This window comes from Hippocampus zosterae, chromosome 21, assembly GCF_025434085.1.
Source record: "Hippocampus zosterae strain Florida chromosome 21, ASM2543408v3, whole genome shotgun sequence".
Lineage (NCBI taxonomy): Eukaryota > Metazoa > Chordata > Actinopteri > Syngnathiformes > Syngnathidae > Hippocampus > Hippocampus zosterae.
This window is the reverse complement of record NC_067471.1, coordinates 9,669,503-9,689,582: the sequence shown is the minus strand read 5'-3', so window position 1 is coordinate 9,689,582 and position 20,080 is coordinate 9,669,503. Positions and strand designations below refer to the sequence as shown.

Sequence of the window (20,080 nt, the reverse complement as noted above, 5' to 3'; positions counted from 1 at the left end):
GCACGACAGAAAAGGGAGGCCGCAGGTGACCGCTGTTGTTGGTCACCATGGAGACCGTGTCACATTGGAGTGCGGTTTATTGGCTGGTTACACGAGACACAAGCGTGACATCATTTACATGAGCGTGCTTGCCGTTAGCTTCAGGTTACGTCGGGCGTAGAACTAAAGTCGGCCAACAGTTAGCATTGGCGACAGGAATGAGAAGAAGCATGCCACATTTACACCAAGAAGTCGTGGATAAGAGTGTTGATGATGTGGTTACTGCCAACACATCGGCTGCCGAACCGGTCCAACATTTGTCCTGATTTTTCTATATGCTGGTGACCAGTCTTTTGTTGGCCTTGCCATAAACGGTTGACTGCTCTATGTTTTTTCTATTTGCGCCTTAAAAAGTACTGTTGACGAGTCCGTTTGCCGATATGGGCCCTGACGTACACTGGCAAACAGTCCATTGTGTGCGGTGGATAAGTGCCAAGTGGCCGGGTGGCGACCAGTCCAGAGTGTAAATAGCCTCTCACCACAAGTCGGACCCACAACCTTAACGCATTCACTGCCATTGACAGCTCTCGATGCCAAAGATCCGTTTGAAATGGATTAGCAGTGAACGAGTCAATGAGGAGAAGCGAAATGGAAAGCGAATGTCTGGATGGTTCTGGTCAAACGTTCCAAAATGGATCCATTGATGTCCTGCTCCGTGTCTGGGTGCCATGGCTCGCAGCGTTCCATGATGGCACTTCCTGTCAAGCTCGGGTCAAACTGGGGACCACCAGAACCAAGATGGCTGCCACCATCACCACCGCCGGCACAAGGTTCCAACCTCCTGCGTCACCCTGCAAGACGGGGAGGAGAGAACATTGATGGCGGGGAAAGTGGCGATGTGCTTCCACCGTCAACGCGCCGAGCGATGTGGCCACGGGCAGCGACACGTACAAGCCGGGGCCGATAGCCGCTCGGACGAGCACGTTTCGGCCATTACCTGCTCCCATTTTAAAATAAATAAATAAATAAACAGTCTTTGGGAAAAATGCTCAAATCATTTAATTTATATGAGAGGAAACTGCAAATTTTCCCAACCACTCCCCCAATCTGAGCAACTAATCGCTTTCACTTGTGCGTTTCCCTTCCGGAACACGCCACTCACCCGCACCTGCGTCCTCTCGTCACGCAGCCGCTGCAGCTCTGCCTTGCAGCGACGCAGTTCTTCCTCCAGGGCGGCGCACTCATGCCGGCTGTTGTCATGGAGAGCCTGAAGTGAGCCGAGTGAACGCTTCACGCGCTCGCACTGGCGCAGCGACACAAACACAGGCGTTAGCGATGACACCAAGGCCTCGTCTCCTGCGAGGTGCGCGCAACGTAACGGTACCTCGGCCTGCACCTGGAGCCCCGTGTCCTGAGCTCGCTGCAGCTGCATCTGAAGATCTCCGACGTCCGGAAGACCGGGAGCGGGCTGGCACAGACTGATGTGGACGTCGTCCTCCGTCCTGGCATACAGGGGTGGGGGCCGTGTGTGTGGTGGGGATGTGGGGGGGGGGGGGGGCTTCAGGTGAGATTGACAGGTACTGACCGCTCTGTACTTTGATTGACAACCGAGTGGAGCGCTCACATGTGACCCAGCTGCTCTTGCTCTTCCTGTCTCACTTTGGAGCTCAGATCCCGGTTGGCATCGCTCAGCAGAAGACGCTCGCGGCTCAGAGAGGCAAACTCCTCCTCCAGAAGCGCTCCGTCTCCACCTTCAGGGGACGAGCGTCATGCCAATCACCACAAACTCAGCTCTCCACGTGGCACTTCCTGACTTCCAACGAGCTTCATCGACTGGCCTCGTGGATTTGTTTTCTGGAGCAGTCGTTGACTACATTTAGTTAAGTGATTGCAACGCTGTCCCTTACCGCTCTCCGTCCCCAATGTGGCGACCTCGGCCTCGTGCCGGCCCCCCGTGTCACGCAGGCGCTGGAGTTGGGCCCGCAGGCGACACAGTTCCTCCTGTAGGCAGGCGATGTCGTTCTCACGCTCGGCTGCCGCCTCCTCGTCGGCCTCCTGCAGCTCCAACGCTGCCTCGGCCGCCCACCGCAGCTGCGCTCGGGCCTCTTCCAGCTCACTCTGTTTCTCACGCTCGGCCACCGCCAGCTCCTGCCGGGCGCCCGCCAAATCGGCTGTGGGAAGTCAGCAACAAGGTGATCATAGTGACCAAAACTAACAATCAAAGTCAAGTTAAAATTGAAAAACAACAACAACAACAACAAAGGAAAACTAACTACATCTTACGTTGCTAAAACTAACTAGCACAATAAGAGCTGTAGAGCGACAAAGGACAAGGAGCGTATTCGTACATGGACTTGAAGGTGGACAGCAACCATATGAAAAGATTGATTCAAACAGATTTCTCGAATGGGAGTTTTAAGAAAAGTAGGCATGCCATGATGGCCGGTACCTTTCAGAGCTTCAATTTGTCGGCTGAACGCTTCTGCCTGGCGGGTGCTAGCCGCTCGCTCGTCCTCCAACATGGCTGACAACAACGTCAAGAATAGCTTCAAGAAGAACCTCAAGAAGAACTTTGAATAACAGGCGGCGAGTTAAGGCTTCTCACTGCGCATTTCCAGAAAGTTCTCCTGGTGTCTGCGTGAGTCTTGCTGCGTCTCCTCCAACTCCATCAGGAGCTCCACAAGGCGAAGTCGAAGCTCCTCCACGCCCGGCGCTTCCTCGCCCAATTCTCCATCTTCTGTCCTCTCATACATATCGTCCTTTAGCTGGCCTGCCAAACAAAATGCGGGGCATGGTTGGTTTTGAAGACATCTATGAGGTACGTGAAATGTTTAGATGGGCTGGTGTCGGGGAAAGACGTCCAGATGAGCTCTCACGCATCACAGATTTTTTCCCCCCACCCGCTTACACTCCGAAAAAGCTCTCTCTCTTTCATACATGTCTGAAAGTGAATTTGTTGTCGTGTGATTTGTGCCCACTGACCGCAGGAGTCCAGAACCTCCTCAACGAGGGGGGGCAGCCGCAGTCCGTCCATGTTTAAGGGGCCCTGGCTGCTCCTGGGGTTCCTCAAGCTGTGGGCAGGCTGCAACCATGAAGACTCTTCCTCTGCGTCATCGTCCTAAAAGGTAAGCGAGTAGGGGTTTATCATTTGTCGATGAATATTAACGAGCATTCCGTTGTTTGACATTGGCCAGCGACCAATCCGGGGTGTCGCACACTCCCCCTGGCAGGAATAGACCCAACTGAGGACAAACCGTACCGAAAATTCGTGACCTTACAGCTCCAGTGATCACATGTATGCTAGCAGTGACGTCGGCATGTTGCTCTGTGACTTGGCACTGCGGCTGTGGTGGTTGCCCCGGATATGTAAACGACCTTGAACACGCTCGTCACATATTAGCACGATATGATGGGACGACGAATGATGAATTTACCTGCTGACATGATGCCGCAGATGCTCTTCCTCATCATCTTCATCGTCGGAGTGACGCTTCCGACCGTCACACCGTCGACCATCATGGCGTCATCATTAACTCTTTACCGACGATTCAAACAAATTAAATACAGTCGAAGCGAAATACGTTTTTTTCAACTGCATATTTGTTCGCCCACTATACTGCCGAAAATGAACGAACTAATCTGTGTTTTTGTGGAGTGGACTACTCGGTCGCGTTGGTAAAATACGTAATTGCTGTTTCAAGAGTAAATATCGAAGGCACAAATAGCAACAGCTTACAATCATCGCGCTCTTCACAAAATTAATACAAAAAAGAAGAATTTTGTCAACGTATGTGAACGATATTTTATACCGGCATTACATTACTGTATTTTCTTCCGTCTTTGCTTTGTTCCTGATCGCTACCTCCACCGTGAGGCGTAAACGCTTACTACAAGTCGATGTTGCATTATTAAAAGAAAAGAAAACATTTCATCAAATCTATCAGAATTTTTTTTTGTGATTAAAAATCGGTGTTGTTTTTTAACTCAATGAAAATCCGAAATGATTTAATTTGCTCAATTGTTTTATTTTTAGTCCAACCCCGCTCCACAATGTAGCCTGCATTAATTGTTTTCCTGATCGGGGTTAGTCACGACGTGTTCTCTTTTTCAAGATGTCTGGAATTATGTGTTCCGTCTGTTTATTGTTTGGAACAGAGCGTAATCGTAAAAGTTACGCAGAAATAAGTCGGCCCACTAACGCGGCCACTCCCCTTTAACGGCTTGGCCTCAAGTCCTTGCCCTTTAATTCCTCATCGATCCCGTTTGCGTGTCTAAAAGTGTGTGTATGTGTAGTGTAAAGTTTCCTTTGCTTTCGAGGTGACGCTCAGCTGGCAAGGCAAGTCTTCTCATTTGTCCGTCGACAACAACACGCTTTAGAGGAAAACGTTTTTTTTTTTTTTAGGACACGCATTGATGGCTGATTGTTAGCGTCGTTAGCTTCGCCTCGCAAGCAAGTGACAGCGCGCAAGAATTAGCCCGCTAAAGCTCGCGCTAGCACGAGGATCTTCCGGCCGTTGCTCGCTCTTCGACACTTGACGATCGAGGGGTGCGTGTGTGCGTTTTCCTTGCTTTTAGGCGCCCACTTCCGGTTTGTGACACCGGTCGCCTCATCAAGTCAAAGGTTAGATCACTGCAAATCATAGCGCGCACACGTACCCCCCATCTTGGCTGCGAGCCGCCGTCTGATTGGTTGATAGTTCGGCGCTTGCCCGCGTGGGCTCCGCCGGGTACGACCTGGAACGGTCTCCAATCAATATAGCGAGAAAGCAAGTGACTGGCCACCAGCCTATCACAAGATGCACGCTCACATTCACATCCAGTCTGCACATGGCCACGGTTGATTTGCACTCGAAAAGCAGTCGAGCGGCCGCAGGCTTGCCGTCTGTAAGACGTTTGAGCATCCATCACAAGACCGAGGAGGAATGCGCTCGCTTTGGCGCTTAGGGACCTTTAAGATGGCGTTTTCATAAAGGCCCTCTTGTTTCAGTAGCCAACACGTGACCCACAACGACAAGCACTTTGTGCGCGTGTGAAAGGTCGGTCAGCATCATTCACAGGCCAGATTTATTGCGCTTTCAACTTCCTCTTTCCGCCCCCCCCCCCGACAAACACACACACACAGAAAGGGGAAGTCTAACACTCAAATCACTTTTCTCTTAAAGTCCATTTTTAAGAACTGTCAATTTTGGGCTATTGCTTGTAGATTTGAGGGGAACGCTAATTTCTTCCAATTTACAATGAGGCTGTAATGTAGCAAACATTTCCAAAATTGTTCAATTTTGAGGGGGTGGGAAAGGAATGCAGTAAGACCGTGACAAGCATTTCTTTTTCAAACGGAGACATTTTTGTTTGCGCCACAGGCAAACGTGTTGTGGCGCCCCCTCCTCCCAAATGTCCCGCCGGCCCCTCGCCGTTGCGCACGGCAACCTGACGCGACGCTAGGCGAGCGGGCGGGGCGAGCATGCGACACTGGCCCGGCGTGTGCAGGCGGCGGCGCTGATGAGCCATGGACGAGTTCAGTAGCAGGACGTATGGCACCAGCGGCCTGGACAACAGACCTCTCTTCGGCGAGACGTCGGCGCGGGTACGGTGACGCTCGATTGCCGAGGCGCGCAACATTTTACGGAAATTGAGGCAAACTGAATGCGACGGGATCGGTACTGGGGAGCAACGCGGGCAATATGACAATAGTCGTGGGCATATATTCTTTATCCTCCATCACTTTGCCAGGGAAATGTTGAATGCTTTGATGTTTATCACGCAATCGTGTGTTTTTTGTTATTCTTTCCCAGGATCGCATCATCAACTTGGCAGTGGGAGGATTTACGTCCTTAGTTGTGCTGGTACGTGCGCGCGCACGACTGCGCATGGACGCTGCGATTTTGAGTCGGCACTTTTGATTCCCAATATTATCTGCGACGATCCGCACATCATTTTCGAACAAGAAATTTGGGGCTGTGTGAGCTGCGAAAAAGTACGGCTCGGTTGAGTTTACCCCTCGACACGTTCCCATTGAGCCTCATCAACATTTCTGTTGAGGTTGCAGCGAACGATGAGCTTTTTGATCGCAAAATACGAATTTCAGGCAATTTTGGAAACGGTGAAGCGCCAACATGCTTTTGCCTTGCAGGTGACCGTCATCAGCTCTTTCGTTTTCCCGTCGTTGCCTCCGCGGCCGCTCAACGTTTTTTTTGCCGTTTGCATCCTGCTCGCCTGTGGATCCACCATTTTGCTGGTGCGCGCGCACACACACACACACAAAACCCTCCTGATTGTCCCCGCCCCCAATGAATAATTTGAGCCAATCATCACATTTGTTGTTTTGCTCTCAGATCTTCTGGTACCGCCAAGGCGACCTGGAGCCCAAATTCCGCAAGCTGATCTACTACAAGCTGGCTTGTATCGTGTTGCTGTGCGTCTGTGCCAACCTCTACTTCCACGACGTCAGGTGAGCCACCAGCGTGCCGACGCCAGCCAGGACGGGAACAGCCCTTTCCCCCCGCAGCCGCTGCTCCGGTCTGGACGGGACAGGACGTGTTTACACACTGCGCACCGTGCAAGGAAACCTGCACAGAAGTCGTACTTGCATCGCTTCTTGTTCGGTGCTCGTCTCTCTCACACACACACACACACACACACACACACACGCACGTATGCGCAACACTCAGGTGGACGTGAATGAAGGCAGCCCTTCAATGCAAAGACTCTCTCCTTTTTTTTTTTTTGGATTTGTTTGTTTGCCGCTTCGGGATTGACGGCTTGCTATGGAAACGAAGGCCCGTGCACTGGTGCGAGATCATCGAGCCCACTCTTGCTTTTCTGATGTGGTCGACAGCGAGACCTTTGTTTTTGCTACAAAACGTCAACTAGTAGTTTTGCCTCACGACTAGTTTGCGCAGAGTGGGGGGGAAAAATGTGACGTGGCAGTCGTTCTACGCGTGTGCGCCGGTCACCGTCTGATCGCCGACCTTTGGCCTCCCTATTGGGACAAAAAGCAGTGCACTCGTTGGCGACCCGTACCACAAAGTGACGTCATTCAAGTACGTCAGCACGTTTGCCTCGCTACTTGTGACGCGCGTCGTCCTCCTACGAATCTGCCAAATGCGTCCTACTCGTGAGCGGAAACGTCATTCGGGTGGGGGAGGGGGGGAACAAAACACCACGACTTTAGGATTGTCAAAACCATTTTTTTTTTGGTTTTTATTTAATTAGACGGAATAAATACACGTAACCCAAACAGAACCGAGTCTACGTTTCTTCTTCATCTCACCGCAGGCCCAAAAATGTGGTCTTCATGAAAAATTGGCACTTAGCTTGTAAAAAGTGTTGAAAACGTCCAAAGGCGGCACGCGGGGGCTGCGCTCCTCGTCCTAATCGCAACCGTCCTGGTTTTCCAAGATGGGATCTGAGGACAAAAGAGGGGGTGGAGTCGCCACGGGCGCTGGGATGGGATGGCGGGCCTCACCTGTCGGCGCGCTGCCGATGTTGGACGGCGACACGATCAGGACGGCGCCGCCGGCGGCCATTGCAGGATGTCCCACGTCGGACGGGGGCGGAGTCAGCTGCTAATGGACAAAATGTGACGTGGTGAATCCCAAACTGATAAATTCATCATCCGATCGCGTATGAATGGCAACTTGCGGATCCATCTGACATCCGGAGGCAGAACATTTCATTGTCCGGCCTGCGTATGTTGCGGAGATGATCGCAAATAACACCGAGCGCATTTGCGGGTACCTTGTCTGTCAAGCTGTCGGCCGTTGTCTCCTTCCTCTTTGTCGCCGCGGACGGATCGAGATGCTGGTCCGGCCGCCGTCCCTCCGTCTCCGCCTCGGCCGCCACCGTCTGGATGATGACGCCGTCGCCGGCGCACAGGCCGTCCGTCTACCAAACGGCCGCCAAGCATTTTCTCAATCGGCATCTCGCGTCGAAAGCGGCGAGTCGGGACGCACCGCCAGGCCGTGCAGGATGATGTGCTCGTGGGATGCGGGGGGCGAACTTGTCGTCAGGGTAACCGTGCCGTTATTGGCCAGGCCGAGGGGCAGTCCCTGAGCGGACGCGGTCTGCAGGAAGTACGTGCCCGGCGTGCCGGTGGGCTGCAGCTGAAACGACTGACGGCACATCGCCGTCGTCACGGGAGGGAAAAAAAAGCAGGATCGTCAGAGGAGGGAATAGCGGAGCGGCGAGTCACTTTTTGTAACTCACCGGAAGAATCTCAAAGGCCTGCAGGGTCCCGCCATTCAGCGCGATGGTCTCCCCCTCGCCGCCGGCCACGGACGAGTCTGAGGCGCAGAGGGCAAACGATTCAACGGTCGGAGCTCTGACGGCGGGCCGCTAAACCCGGCGGCGGCGGCGAGTCTCACCCAGGTGCGCGATCTGCAGCGGGATCTGCACGGGAATCTGCAGCGCCGGGCTGGCCCCGCTTTCTTCCAAACGGCCCAGCCGGATCTGGAGCGAGGGTGCGCAGGAGGGGCCGCGTGGCGCGCCCGCCGAGGGCGAGGATGACATCACCTCGTGGAGGGCCTTCAGCAAGACTGCCGAGGCCACGGTCACGTCAGCGAGCGAGCAGCGCCGTACCTCACCCAAATCATTTGGAAAGATTTGCGAAATGCGACGAACGAGCGCTTGGTGTGGTTACGCACCGGGGAAGGGGATCTCCTTGTGATTGGCCACTTGCCTCTTGATGCTCCACCACTTGGAGCGCAGCCACTGAGGCGAGCGCACGCTGCTCCAGCCGCCCGCCAGCTCCTCCCATTTGATTTCGTTCTCATCCGCCACCTCCAGCTCCAAAATCCTGCCACGGCAACGCCTTCAAGCACCCACCTAGCTCGCACCTTGGAAATCAAAAATTGGCTTTGAGCGTTTGCGGCTCACCTGCGCGTGAGGCCCAGGTCGTCGTCTTTGGTCCACTCGGTGCCGCCGCTGTGCTTCCAGTTGAGGTAGTTGAGCCACTTGGAGCGACACTGCTTCTCCGAGCGCGTGCCCACCCGGCTGGCCACCGAGGCCCAGGACACGCCCCCCGTCACCACTGAGCCCGGAGCGCTGGCCGCCATCTCGTACACCACCTCGGCCAGGCGACGCTCCTCCTCCTCGCTCCACTTGCCTGCGGGCCAGTACGCCCCCCCCACACCTTTAATCCGCAAAACGTTCGCCGAGTCCGAGCGGTCGTACCCGTGTTGCACGTGTCCTTCATCAGCCGACAGCGGTCCTTGACGGATGAGGCGCTGCGGCCCAGCGCCGCGCCGATGGTGGCCCAGTCGTTGCCGTGGCGATGCCTCAGCCTGAACATGGAGGTCAGAGCGAGAAATTGATGCTGGATTATTTTGCGGCTCACGTCGTATGAGCAAAAACTGCTCGCCGACCTTTCGAGCGACTCACCCTTTTAACTTCTCAATCTCTCCCGGCGTGTACCTGAGCGCACACAAACATCACATGGGTGCGCGCCGCCATCATCACGGCCGCGCCCGTCTCGCTCACTCACTTGCCGACGTGATTGCGGTTGTCGTACATGCGCAGGACTCGTCTGTAGACGGCGAAGAGCGGCCTGTTCAGGCCCGACGCCACTGAGCGGTAAAAATCTTTGCGCTCCTCCTTGGACATCTCAAAGATGACCTCGGCCGGATCCTCGATGCCCCGACCCTGCCGCACACGCAAAAGGTCGACTACGTTGGGTCTCTCCGGTCGAGGCGGAGGAAACGCCGAAACCACGGGAGGAAAGCCACCTTGACGTAGAGTTCGATGTTGCTCATGAGAATGTCGATCTCCTCTTTGGACCACATCCCTTGTTTCCACTTGTGACCTGACAGAAGGCAAGATGGCGGCCAAAACAGCAAGTTAGTGAGCGCAGGCTCCTTTCAAATATGTCGACAATGCGTTTGTAAAGAGCGTTTTCATCAAGCCAGGGATTCCAGAGTGCTTGAGTAGCCCCGACTTCCAATGGACATCCTTACCTTTGTTGGCAAGCGTGTCTTTGTCTTCTTTGGTGGTGAACCAGGCCTGACTGACGGCCGACACTTCGGCCTTCTCGGCGGGGGCGCTGCCGCCGTCATCGCCGTCGTCGCCGCACAGGACCTTCACGCACGCACGAGTCATGGCTGTGAGGCCGCTGCGGGCTCGGGTCTGCGAGTCGCACGAGGTTTGGCCCACCTGAATGTGAGTCACGCCATCCTGAGCGACAGTGTCGTCCGCCGCCGTCGCCACGGTAGCCTCAAAGCTCTTGCGGCTGTCGGCCGCTGAAGAGAGACAAAGGCGGCACTGTGAAACGTACGCAATTTGCAATGGCAATCAATTGGTCATTTCACATTTTCAATTTGAAACAATGCCCGCTTTTGAGTCAAGGGATGGAAGGTGAAAAACACTTTTGATCCCATTCATCGGTTAATTGGCAGATTAAGCGATTATTAAAATAATTGGTCGGAGCCCTCCACTGTACGTACGTGTTGATGTCTCACTCACCGGGCATGTTGACGAGAGAAAAGGACGCGTCCGAGTCCGCTGATTCACATGCTTTCTTCGCATGAGGTTCACTCTCGCCGACTGCGTGCACACACAAACAAGCCATGTGTGAAGCTGAAGACGAAGCTGAGGACGGTGATGTACCTGTGGCAGCGCAGCGCAGTATGATGCTGCCATCGCTGTCCTGGGTCAGCGTCAGCGACTGGACCGTCTCCATCGGCGCGCCGCCATCCTGCTCCTCTACCTCCGCGCTCATCGCGCGCCTGTGCCGCCCGCCGGCAAAAAAACAAAAAACAAAAAGCAGTTACGTGACGTCAACACTTGTAAGTGAAATGAGCGTGAAATATGATGAGTATTCAATGACACAAACATTTCATTGATCTCCAGCTATTCTTGACGATAAAGATAAATTGCATTGTACTGTATAGATCAATTTCGTGACAGTGAAAGAAATCAAACTTTAAAGTGTTTATGAGTAGGTTGAAGTGTGTTTTAATGAGTTGAAATGTGTTAAAGCGTGTGAGAGGCGTTAATTTCTTTCTTTATGTTGCGTCCCAGATGATTTACGTTCAAATAAACTGCGATGGCGCCCCCTGCTGGTCACACCTGAAAACGACTCAGAGGACAACGGCGTCAAATAAATTGACATTGATTGCTTTTTACAACAGTACACGACACAATGCGGACAGTGGTTTTATTGATCACTTTATGAAGTGCATACTTGAATACATTTGACATGATGTTGTCTTTGGTGCTTAGCATGAGACAGACAGCTTGTAAAATACACACACACTTCAGCGAACTTGCAAACACTGCGATAGTTTGGGAGTTTTTGTTTTTCATTTCAGGAACTCAAACACGAAACAAACATATTCGATGCTAACCGTTAGCATCCAGCGATCTAGCCCAGTCCACGAAAAGACGAAAACGCCCCGGCGCCATTTTAGTGAGCAAGGAGCAGCTCGTGACGTCTCGCGTGAACCGAGCAGTTTGTGAGCATTTCTTGTGGTTTGGGACCCCTCCGAGACTCCGCAAACTTTTGAATAGGCAAGAGAAAGTCATTTTCGGTTTTTGAATGAGTTACTTACTTCCTGTTTTTGGTCCGGGAACTTGCTAGTTACCAGGATGGAGGCAAGTGCCAGGATGCACGACGTCTCGATGTGGGCCAAGGGGTTGCCATATAGTTAAAAAAAAAGTCCAATAGTCTCAACATATCGTCGATCATACCTCACTATGATGGCGATTGAATTCATCACATCATTATTACAATATATTAATAAACATAATATTAAAAAAAAAACGATGATGCCTTGACGAAAGATGATTAGATTTTCATTCCCCCAAATTTGCGTAATACTTAATCATGGCAACCACGTGGTCCTTTTAAAATATGTTCCCATGCAAACAAGCGTTTCCTCACCAATAAATACGAAGTAAAACAAAGAAAATTAAATATTATCCGTTTTAAATTTATCAAACATTAGTCCTTTTTCAAAGTAGATTATTTAGTAATACTTTCTGGTGTCTTTTCTTTTTGTGTGATCGATGGTTCCGTCGTTGTTTGCAGCGGAATCGAAAGACGTCCGGAACGTTCGAGTTGCAAAAATCTAATGGTGGTACTGTACATATCTTCCAACTGACCAAGAAATGGAAGAAAAACCCGTGAGAGTGTAAGTCACCCGACCATATATTGCACGCGATTTAACAGTGAGCGTGCACTGAACTTACCTTAAGTTTGAACGATCGGTCATCGGCGCGCTGTAAGGTTCAGAGAATTTGTTGTTTTGCAGCTTGGTGTGTGGGGACGTCGAAGGCAAGCTCGGAGCTCTCTTCGGCAGAGTGCTAAGCATCCAGAAGAAGACGGGACCGTTTGACGTGAGCTGGGAACGCACCAGATCTCAACGCAGCATTGCATAGCCGTACAGTACTTGCGTGCAAAACGTTCAGCGTGCTCTTGATTTGCTGCAGCTTCTTCTGTGCGTTGGGGAATTCTTTGCGTCGACACCGGAAGCCGAGGAAGAGTGGCAGCAGTACAAAAGTGGAGTACAGAAAGGTATAACTCGCGCATGTGCACTTTGACAAGTCATGAATACGTTTAACGTCAACCATCGTGCTTCCTCAGCTCCCATCCAGACGTACATTCTGGGCGCAGGAAGTGAGGCAACAGCCAAGAAGTTCCCCAGCGCAGATGGTTGCGAGCTGGCGGACAACATCACATACTTGGGTAAGAAACGCTCTCCCGTCCAGCATGAGGTTTAGTTCTGGGCTCCCGCAAACGTGTCCCTGTCCTCCAGGTCGCCGCGGCGTGTTCACGGGGGCGTCTGGCTTGCAGATCGCCTACGTCAGCGGGCGCGAGGCCCCGCGGGAGCCGGCGCCGCCTCACTGCTTCACTCCCAAAGATCTGGCGGCCGTGCTGGCCCCGCTGACTGCCAGCAGTAAGTTCCGAGGCATCGACATCCTTCTGACCTCGCAGTGGCCCAGGGGGGTGTGGCACTACGCTAACAACCCGGTAACCATTCAAAAGCATTTTGTATTATTGAGTGCACTCTTCAGAAACCCCCACCCAAAAAAAACCCCCAAATCTCAGTGGGCTTAGTTTCCCGATGAAACGCTTGTCACAGGAAGTCAACACAAAGTCGTGCGGAAGCAGCGCCTTGGCCAACCTGGCCGACAAACTGAAGCCCAGATACCACTTTGCTGCACTAGAAGGCGCTCACTATGAAAGGTTGCCATACAGGTGAGCTGAAGATGAAATAAAAAGGGGGAAACGTGTTGACGGAGATTTTGTGCCCCTCTTTAGGAATCACGTGATTCTACAGGAAAACGCTCAGCATGTCACTCGCTTCATCGCCTTGGCAACCGTCAACAACCCCGCCAAGAAGAAGGTGCGAGGATGCTCTTGTTGCCCCATTGAGCTCACGCTGACTTGGTTTTCCTAAACAAATAAAACCGTTCATGAGGTTATTAAAAAATTTGGATATTACATTTTAACAAAAATGAATTTTGCCCTAATTTTCTTACGCATCTATTAAGAACATTTACGTCTGTAAAAGTCAAATTGTTAAGTTTAATTCAAATTTTTATCCAACTAAATCATTTAATAATTTAGTAAGAGAATGCATGCAAGTTTTTGTACTTTGCATGAAATTTTATTCAACTGATATTTTTATGGTTCATTTGGTCATTTAATTTATTCAAATAAATACTTATTTTTTGGTCTTATGTCTAGTAGACTTCCTTGCGATTATTTGATTCAAATTGAACCATGATTTTAAAAAAAATGTGTGTGTGTGTGTGCAGTACTTGTACGCCTTCAACGTCATCCCCATGAAGACGATGGATCCGTCGGAGCTGGTCAAACAGCCGCAGGATGTGACGGAAAACCCGTACCGGCGGGTCGCCAAAGACAAGAGGGAGACGCCGAAGACCGGCTCGGGTGCCACCGCGGAGGAGGAGGTGCGAGTAGCGTGACGTCACGCTGGCAACAGCCCCCCCCCCTCGAAACGTAACTTCTTCACTTGTCTTCCATCCAGGAGCAGAGGACTCAGTTCTTCTTTGACCTCAGTCAGGATCGCGGGGGCGTGGCTCGCGGGCGCGGCCGGAAGAGGCCGCTGGAGGGCAACTGGTCGGGACACAGGCAACCTCGCAAGCACCGTAATTCACAGATAAATTATCCCCCCCCCCCCCCCACTCTTCCCAAAAGAGGGAGCGTGCAGGCGCTAAGTGGTCCACATGTTGTTGTGCAGCTCTCCCCCCCGGCGAGTGCTGGTTTTGTCTGGCGAGTCCGCAGGTGGAGAAACATCTGGTGGTCAGCATCGGGACTCACGTGAGTACAACGTCCGCGCGTTGGCCGAGGGGGGGCGCCTCGCAGCCGTCCGGAGTCTTGATCTGTGGTGACCGCAGTGCTACCTGGCGCTAGCCAAAGGCGGGCTGAACGCGGGCCACGTGCTCATCCTGCCCATCGGACACTACCAGTCCACGGTGGAGCTGGCCTCCGAGGTTCTGCAGGAGATGGACAAGTACAAGGCGGCGCTCGGGAGCTTCTACAAGAGCCGCGGTGAGCGCTGCGTGCTCTTTGAGAGGAACTACAGGAGCCAGCACCTGCAGCTTCAGGTACAAACGCACGGAGCCATCTTCACCTCCACATTTCAGGCGCGCCTTCGGGGGGGGGTGTCAGTGGTCTTCGTTTTTCGTGGCCAGGTAGTGCCGCTGCCGCTGGACCGCTGCGCCACCGCCGACATCAAGGAGGCTTTTGTGGTGCAGGCTCAGGAACAGCAGATGGAGCTGATGGAGATTCCGCAACACAGCGATCTCAAGCAGGTAAGCGGCACCGCGCCGACCCCCCCGGCCGGCTCGCTCACAGCCGCCGCCGTCCGTGCGCGCAGATCGCTCCGCCGGGCACGCCGTACTTCTACGTGGAGCTGGACTCTGGGGAGAAGCTCTTCTACCGCATCCAGCGGAGTTTCCCGCTGCAGTTCGGGAGGTGAGGGGCGCCGCCTTGTGGCCGTCGTCTGCGCGGCGCCCACGTGACAATGTTTGTTTGGCAGGGAGGTTCTGGCCAGCGAGCCGCTGCTCAACATTCCGACGCGAGCCGACTGGAAGGAGTGCAAACAAAGCCGAGCGGAGGAGGAGGCGGCGTGCGCGCGGCTCAGGGACGCCTTTCAGCCGTACGACTTTGCCTGGGACGAATAACTCTTGCGTGCCAAAATGTGTAAATAAATTCCAGTTTTCACGCCGCTTGTTTCACCGACTCTGAATGGGAATAAAAATCAAAGGAACATCGCCGCGCTACCAAACGCCCTCACAATTGACTTTTTTAAAGTTAATTTATTTGGCTTTTATTTGGCATAAAAAGTTCCAACACAAAAAGTCAACATTAAAAAAAAAAGTTAGTCACAATGAAATTAAAACAGGCTAAATGTTAGCGTGTTTTCATCCGTCGGGAAGACGTCAAAACTGAAAAGATTCTTTCCGGGTGTGCCGAGCGCAAGGCGGAAAGTGAAAAGTGTGACTCGAAGGCTCGCCGAGCGTGGCCGCCACGCGCTCAAGATGGCCGTCCCGCGTGCACCCACCCAGCGGCGGGTTAAAAGAAGCGTCGGTTACTGAACTAGGAGGCGGGAGGAGGGAGGAGGCGGCGTTAAACAAAGTCTCTGGATCTCTTGATGGCGCAGCACAGCATCATGCTGAAGATCATGCCGAAGATCTGAAAGCAAACAAGTCCCAAGTAAGCCGGCTTGAAGTTTGCGCAAGACTTAAGTGCAGCTAGCCGAGCGTTTACGAATAAGTCTACAAGCGCGCGTCGATCGAGTCTGTGCACGACGCCGGCCGCAGTCCGCCCACTCACCATGATGATGCCGATGCCGATGCCCACGCCTCCGATGATGTGCAGCTTGTTGTTGAACACCTCGTCGATGGCGGCCGGGCAGCTCTGACGCCCGCCAAGCAAAAGGTCAGTCGGCGCGTCGAGCGCAGGCGCAGGCGCAGGCACCGTCGCGGCGGCTTGCGCTTACCGTGGTAATGAGCACCTCCAGCCCCTCCTTCTTGGGGCAGATGTCCTTGGCGGCGTCGATCACGGTGCCCGTGGGCCCGCAGCAGTTGAGCTGCGGACGGGAAAGCAAAAGGGGAGTCACGAGGCCAACGGTGGGAAGACGCACACACGGGCTCGGCGCTTCTTCTTACGCCGAAGTGGATGAGGCGCAGGGTCTCCTTGAGCGCCTCCTGCCGGGTGTCCTTGTAGTTGGTGTAGGTCTGCTTGTAGAACTCGGTCACCTCCGTCACCACGACTTCCTTGTTGGACAGGCCCCAGATGCCCGCCGCCACCTCCACCGCGAAGATCAGCAGCAGGAACAGGAAGAACTGCGCACCCCGCCAAAACAAAACAAAAGGTCATTTAGGAAATATTTTCAAAAATGCAATGTCCAAAAAAAAAAAAAAAGTCGAAACTGACCAATCCCAGCATGCACGGCGACTCCTTGATGGCGCCGCAGCATCCCAGGAAGCCGACCACCATCATCAGGGCTCCAGCCGCGATCAGGATGTACACGCCTAACGGCAAAAGCAGCCTTCATTCATCCGACGTGATTTGTCGCGATTGCTTGGGGGGCCCTCTCGGGGCCGTGAGCCGCGTCGACGCGGGTGGAGCGGCTTCGTGCGCAGCCGCGGATAAAACGGCAGTAAAAAGGTCAAGGCCTACACGGGAGAAATTGGTGCGACGCATTGATGAGCGCCGAGGGGCCGCGGCGACCTCGGCGGGGAGGTCGCCGGCCTCCACAAAAGACGCATTCCCGGCGAGGAACAAAGAGCCCCGCTGTTGGGCCGCCAGGCGCGGGCGGAGCGAGCGCCTGGCCTCACGGGGACACAACTCCTCGCTTGTCAGCGTCGGCCGCCTCAACTCGTCCTGGCGTGCCCGCGCACACCTCGCACTATTTCATCACGTCCATTTTTGGTTGTGCGCCAGCATCAAGTAAGCAACAATGCATGAATGCTGACCATCATTTGGCAGGTTATTCCGCAGCAAAAATGCTAAGCGCGCGCAGCCGACATTTTGTTCTTACCGGTGAAGAAGACGGAAGGCGAACCCTCGCCCTCAAACAGTCCTGCCGTCCTGGTGTCAAAGCGCAGCCAGAGTCCCACCGCCAACACGCCCGTGCCGGCCAACTAGGGAACCAGAAGCAAATTCAACAATCAGCTCAGATGCCTCCAGTGACTGAGGAAAGACGGACCCAATCACATCATACGTAAAAATGAACTCAACTCAGCTCCATTTTTTAGAGCACAAAAAGCAGTTTTTTTCTGAAAGCAGCCCATCTTCATGTGTTGCACAGAAAAGGGCGAGCAGCAAACTTTTGGCTTAGAGAAGAATATCGACTGTTCATTTTGTCGGGCCAATGCTTATGTTGTCACAGAAGACAATCTTGGAAGCAACAATCGAGAAGTCCAAACCGAGAAGGTGCCAAGAAATGAGTCACGTTGGCGACATAGCAGCTGTGGCTTGTTTACAGGCGGCCCTCAGGCTAGCTTGGTATTCTTTTCTCGAATGTTGTCGTGGGAGGATTCTTCTGCAGCTTCTCACCACAATGAGTCAACGTCTCCTCGGAAACCAGCAAACATTGTTGACGTCTCCTCTCCAACTCCCACGACGACGATGATGATGATGATGGCGAGCCTCGTGGGATATGACGAGACATGAGGCCGACACCCTCCCGGCCACTAATTGCTACTCGCAGCCTCCCTTCCCGTTCGTTGCTCGACACCATTTTCTTGCACTTGACGCACGTCAAAATGTCGGACGGAAGAATTGCGCAACCTTTCAGACGAGGGACGCATCTTCGGAAACATTCGTTGACACAATGCTGGCTTTTTTTAATGGGGTGGGGGGTTCCATCTACTCATTTCAATGGTCAAGGTGTACCGTTTCCTGATATTACGTCTTATTTTACTACAAATTGAAGTTAGTTAACTACCTTCTGCCATCTAGTGGAAAATCGCGTTACTACGTCACCTGCCACCATACGTCATTAGCCTAGCTAAATGAACTAAAGGAGACGTTACTCTAAGGGAGGACGGGTCCTACGAAGTAGCCTGGGCATCCAGGATAGCATGTTGAGGAAGTTTGGATACTTTTTTTTCATAACAAAAACAATAACGAGAGTGCGGCAAACAAACATTTGCCAGTGCCTCATGGACACACTACCAACAAAAAGCACATAACACACACCCAGAGCGATCCCACTCACACACCAACATTTCAACGAGCTATCACTTCCGAAGCGCTTTTCTACCTCGGGTACTCAAAGCAAAGCGCTTTACGCCGTGTACCCCATGAGCCCTTCTGATGAGGGTTCAAATCTTGCACAGGGACACGTCGACGAACACAACTCCACGAGTTGGCTTCAAAAGCCACAAGACAAAAATCACTGCCGTTATTTTTTGTGGACTTGTAAAAGAGACATACCCAAAAGAGGAAGTTGAAGAAAAACATCAGGTACTTGATGCACTGCTGGGCCCCCATGGTGACGCAAAAGTGTCGTTCGTGGCGGCAAAAAACTTTTTTTTTTTCAAACAACTTGACAAACAATCCAAAAAGGTGGAAACACCTGAACACGCACGCGGCTTCCGACTGAACGAGAGCAAGTCAAGAAGCGGAAGAGGAGCGAAAATTGGGGCCACACCCTGCACTCTCTCACCTGCAAAGGCAGAGGGCGGGCTTTTCTGTGGGGGATGGGGGCCCAATGGGGGACCAATCAGCTCAAGCCATCGCGCTTTCTTGAAATTCAATCGCGCCGATAAAAAGGTTTCAAATGTGCATTGGCCATTGTTGAGTTTACATTCAAAGCATTCTTGTTAAAGTCGAACAAAACGTTGTCCGAAAATGTGAACGAAATACATCGGATCATTTTCTAGTTAATCTAATTGAAGACAAATATACGCAAGGCCATTTCCAATTGCAATAACAACACGGCGACGCCCACTTAATAAATACCGTACAACTGGATGACATTTCAAGACAATTGGCACCGTCTAGTGGACATCTGTAGCAATTACACCCTTCAAGTCGCGTCTAGACTTGTTGCTTGGACGTCGTTATGCTGGAACGAGACTCTTTTCCGAATGACTCGTAAGTGCAGAAAAACGCGCACTGACACCACGAGTCATGTACAAAATCATACTAGCATTTCAATTGCTGCCGTAGGCTGTAAATTTCCCCAGTGTGGGACAAATAAAGGATATCTTAATCTTAATTTTTAAAGAAAAAAAGTATGAATCATGGAATTGCTGGAACAGCGCAAACTTGCATACTATGCATACAAATCACATCAACGGCGAGTAAAGGAGTATTGGATGCAAACATATCTGCGTCATCCGAGTGTGAATGACAATTGCCAAGGGTGATTTTTGCTCCGGATGATGAGAAACCAGCCCGATTGAATATTTTCACTCACCCAGAAGATAAAGTTGAAGACGAAGAGGGCGTACTTGACGCAAAGCTCCCAGCTGCTCAAAGCCGTCATCTCGTTGTTGTTCTTCTTCTTCTTCCTCAGCTGACAAACTGACCAAGTGACAAAGTGACGAGCGGACGGACGGGCGCGGAGAGCATCTTGCCGTTTGAGGGCGTGCCGCGGGCTCGGAGACGCTCGGCTTTCTTCGACTCTCTTCGGAAGCGCTCAACCGCAGCTGGTTTGCTGCAGCTTGTAAAATACACGCGCGCGCGTGCTTGTCTCACCTCAGGGACTCTCCACTGGCCATTTGAGGGCAGCTCGCTTTTTTGGAACCTCGCAAATGCAAATGTACCGAGACCCTTCGAAATAATATTTTGGTGACGTCACTCGTATCACTTTTGACCAACTTTCTACCAAATGACGTTCTTTAGTCATTTTGGACAAGGAAGCAATTTCATGTGCAAGTCATATTTAAATTTATATTTCAGAGGCAATGTACCAATGTTATCATAAAAAAACCAACAACATTACACAGTAAGAGGTTACAAAAGAGCCCCTCTGCCCTAGATCTGGAGTCTTTGCGGCTCAGCAGAGCATTTCTTGTCACACCTGAAACATTTGGTGGGAGTGTATAAGCGTGCGTGCGGTTGCACAAAAGAGCCGAGTGTCCCCTTTGACAAACAACCTTCATGCTGCGCGCGCGCGTT

The 20,080-nt window shown here is 52.4% G+C and overlaps 5 protein-coding genes across 10 annotated transcripts; 2 read left to right on the top strand and 3 right to left on the bottom strand.

The window, feature by feature from the left end:
- Nucleotides 1-59: 59 nt before the first annotated feature.
- Nucleotides 60-6,529, bottom strand: LOC127593970 (coiled-coil domain-containing protein 136-like). 3 transcript variants are annotated; one of them, XM_052055765.1, is made up of 10 exons: nucleotides 5,346-5,494; nucleotides 3,414-4,321; nucleotides 2,962-3,097; nucleotides 2,585-2,749; nucleotides 2,429-2,503; nucleotides 1,887-2,150; nucleotides 1,604-1,730; nucleotides 1,364-1,481; nucleotides 1,142-1,282; nucleotides 60-830 (listed from the first exon to the last, which is right to left on the bottom strand). In XM_052055765.1, the coding sequence occupies exons 3-10, from the start codon at nucleotides 3,011-3,013 to the stop codon at nucleotides 741-743; spliced, it is 1,032 nt and encodes a 343-aa protein (XP_051911725.1). In that variant the 5' UTR covers nucleotides 3,014-3,097; nucleotides 3,414-4,321; nucleotides 5,346-5,494; the 3' UTR covers nucleotides 60-740. The 3 variants fall into 3 exon arrangements, with proteins under 3 accessions (XP_051911725.1, XP_051911726.1, XP_051911727.1); XM_052055766.1 differs by lacking the exons at nucleotides 3,414-4,321; nucleotides 5,346-5,494 and adding an exon at nucleotides 6,408-6,529; XM_052055767.1 differs by lacking the exon at nucleotides 5,346-5,494 and having other exon boundaries at nucleotides 1,148-1,282; nucleotides 3,414-5,254.
- Nucleotides 5,416-6,465, top strand: tmem243b (transmembrane protein 243, mitochondrial b). The gene is made up of 4 exons (XM_052055770.1): nucleotides 5,416-5,563; nucleotides 5,772-5,822; nucleotides 6,110-6,214; nucleotides 6,312-6,465. The coding sequence occupies exons 1-4, from the start codon at nucleotides 5,486-5,488 to the stop codon at nucleotides 6,429-6,431; spliced, it is 354 nt and encodes a 117-aa protein (XP_051911730.1). The 5' UTR covers nucleotides 5,416-5,485; the 3' UTR covers nucleotides 6,432-6,465.
- Nucleotides 6,530-7,145: 616 nt separating the features above from the next.
- On the bottom strand, nucleotides 7,146-11,827 carry dmtf1 (cyclin D binding myb-like transcription factor 1). 2 transcript variants are annotated; one of them, XM_052055757.1, is made up of 17 exons: nucleotides 11,523-11,827; nucleotides 10,579-10,697; nucleotides 10,435-10,515; nucleotides 10,126-10,211; nucleotides 9,930-10,050; nucleotides 9,702-9,778; nucleotides 9,461-9,618; nucleotides 9,358-9,390; nucleotides 9,151-9,260; nucleotides 8,854-9,082; nucleotides 8,622-8,773; nucleotides 8,343-8,513; nucleotides 8,185-8,261; nucleotides 7,932-8,090; nucleotides 7,717-7,863; nucleotides 7,445-7,541; nucleotides 7,146-7,384 (listed from the first exon to the last, which is right to left on the bottom strand). In XM_052055757.1, exons 2-17 carry the CDS (start codon nucleotides 10,688-10,690, stop codon nucleotides 7,350-7,352), a joined length of 1,845 nt encoding a protein of 614 aa, XP_051911717.1. In that variant the 5' UTR covers nucleotides 10,691-10,697; nucleotides 11,523-11,827; the 3' UTR covers nucleotides 7,146-7,349. The 2 variants fall into 2 exon arrangements, with proteins under 2 accessions (XP_051911717.1, XP_051911716.1); XM_052055756.1 differs by having other exon boundaries at nucleotides 7,445-7,544; nucleotides 11,523-11,826.
- Nucleotides 11,369-15,174, top strand: cwf19l1 (CWF19 like cell cycle control factor 1). Of its 2 annotated transcripts, none has more exons than XM_052055759.1 (15): nucleotides 11,369-11,481; nucleotides 12,002-12,104; nucleotides 12,225-12,309; nucleotides 12,403-12,487; nucleotides 12,557-12,658; nucleotides 12,729-12,943; nucleotides 13,056-13,171; nucleotides 13,235-13,319; nucleotides 13,735-13,890; nucleotides 13,971-14,088; nucleotides 14,181-14,260; nucleotides 14,338-14,547; nucleotides 14,635-14,754; nucleotides 14,820-14,917; nucleotides 14,982-15,174. In XM_052055759.1, exons 2-15 carry the CDS (start codon nucleotides 12,082-12,084, stop codon nucleotides 15,124-15,126), a joined length of 1,638 nt encoding a protein of 545 aa, XP_051911719.1. In that variant the 5' UTR covers nucleotides 11,369-11,481; nucleotides 12,002-12,081; the 3' UTR covers nucleotides 15,127-15,174. The 2 variants fall into 2 exon arrangements, with proteins under 2 accessions (XP_051911719.1, XP_051911718.1); XM_052055758.1 differs by having other exon boundaries at nucleotides 11,371-11,481; nucleotides 13,968-14,088.
- Nucleotides 15,175-15,241: 67 nt separating this feature from the next.
- On the bottom strand, nucleotides 15,242-19,548 carry LOC127593971 (CD9 antigen-like). 2 transcript variants are annotated; one of them, XM_052055768.1, is made up of 7 exons: nucleotides 19,377-19,548; nucleotides 16,989-17,091; nucleotides 16,382-16,479; nucleotides 16,114-16,290; nucleotides 15,945-16,034; nucleotides 15,779-15,862; nucleotides 15,242-15,637 (listed from the first exon to the last, which is right to left on the bottom strand). In XM_052055768.1, the coding sequence occupies exons 1-7, from the start codon at nucleotides 19,443-19,445 to the stop codon at nucleotides 15,572-15,574; spliced, it is 687 nt and encodes a 228-aa protein (XP_051911728.1). In that variant the 5' UTR covers nucleotides 19,446-19,548; the 3' UTR covers nucleotides 15,242-15,571. The 2 variants fall into 2 exon arrangements, with proteins under 2 accessions (XP_051911728.1, XP_051911729.1); XM_052055769.1 differs by lacking the exon at nucleotides 19,377-19,548 and adding an exon at nucleotides 18,389-18,600.
- Between the last annotated feature and the right edge of the window lie 532 nt (nucleotides 19,549-20,080).

Excerpts from the sequence above, each read along its gene's own strand:
- dmtf1 (XM_052055756.1), bottom strand. The coding sequence starts at position 10,690 with ATGAGCGCGGAGGTAGAGGAGCAGGATGGCGGCGCGCCGATGGAGACG. Across the intron at positions 9,619-9,701 it reads ACATCGAACTCTACGTCAAG|GGTCGGGGCATCGAGGATCC; the intron begins GTGGCTTTCCTC and ends CGTGTGCGGCAG. Across the intron at positions 9,261-9,357 it reads GAGATTGAGAAGTTAAAAGG|GCTGAGGCATCGCCACGGCA; the intron begins GTGAGTCGCTCG and ends CTCCATGTTCAG.
- LOC127593970 (XM_052055766.1), bottom strand. The coding sequence starts at position 3,013 with ATGGACGGACTGCGGCTGCCCCCCCTCGTTGAGGAGGTTCTGGACTCC. Across the intron at positions 2,151-2,428 it reads ACAAATTGAAGCTCTGAAAG|CCGATTTGGCGGGCGCCCGG; the intron begins GTACCGGCCATC and ends GACTTCCCACAG. Across the intron at positions 1,731-1,886 it reads CACATTGGGGACGGAGAGCG|GTGGAGACGGAGCGCTTCTG; the intron begins GTAAGGGACAGC and ends CGTCCCCTGAAG.
- tmem243b (XM_052055770.1), top strand. The coding sequence starts at position 5,486 with ATGGACGAGTTCAGTAGCAGGACGTATGGCACCAGCGGCCTGGACAAC. Across the intron at positions 5,564-5,771 it reads TCGGCGAGACGTCGGCGCGG|GATCGCATCATCAACTTGGC; the intron begins GTACGGTGACGC and ends ATTCTTTCCCAG. Across the intron at positions 6,215-6,311 it reads GTGGATCCACCATTTTGCTG|ATCTTCTGGTACCGCCAAGG; the intron begins GTGCGCGCGCAC and ends TTTTGCTCTCAG.
- LOC127593971 (XM_052055768.1), bottom strand. The coding sequence starts at position 19,445 with ATGACGGCTTTGAGCAGCTGGGAGCTTTGCGTCAAGTACGCCCTCTTC. Across the intron at positions 17,092-19,376 it reads TCTTCAACTTTATCTTCTGG|TTGGCCGGCACGGGCGTGTT; the intron begins GTGAGTGAAAAT and ends CTGGTTCCCTAG. Across the intron at positions 16,291-16,381 it reads CGCCGTGCATGCTGGGATTG|TTCTTCCTGTTCCTGCTGCT; the intron begins GTCAGTTTCGAC and ends CGGGGTGCGCAG.
- cwf19l1 (XM_052055758.1), top strand. The coding sequence starts at position 12,082 with ATGGAAGAAAAACCCGTGAGAGT. Across the intron at positions 12,944-13,055 it reads GGCACTACGCTAACAACCCG|GAAGTCAACACAAAGTCGTG; the intron begins GTAACCATTCAA and ends CGCTTGTCACAG. Across the intron at positions 14,918-14,981 it reads TTCCCGCTGCAGTTCGGGAG|GGAGGTTCTGGCCAGCGAGC; the intron begins GTGAGGGGCGCC and ends TTTGTTTGGCAG.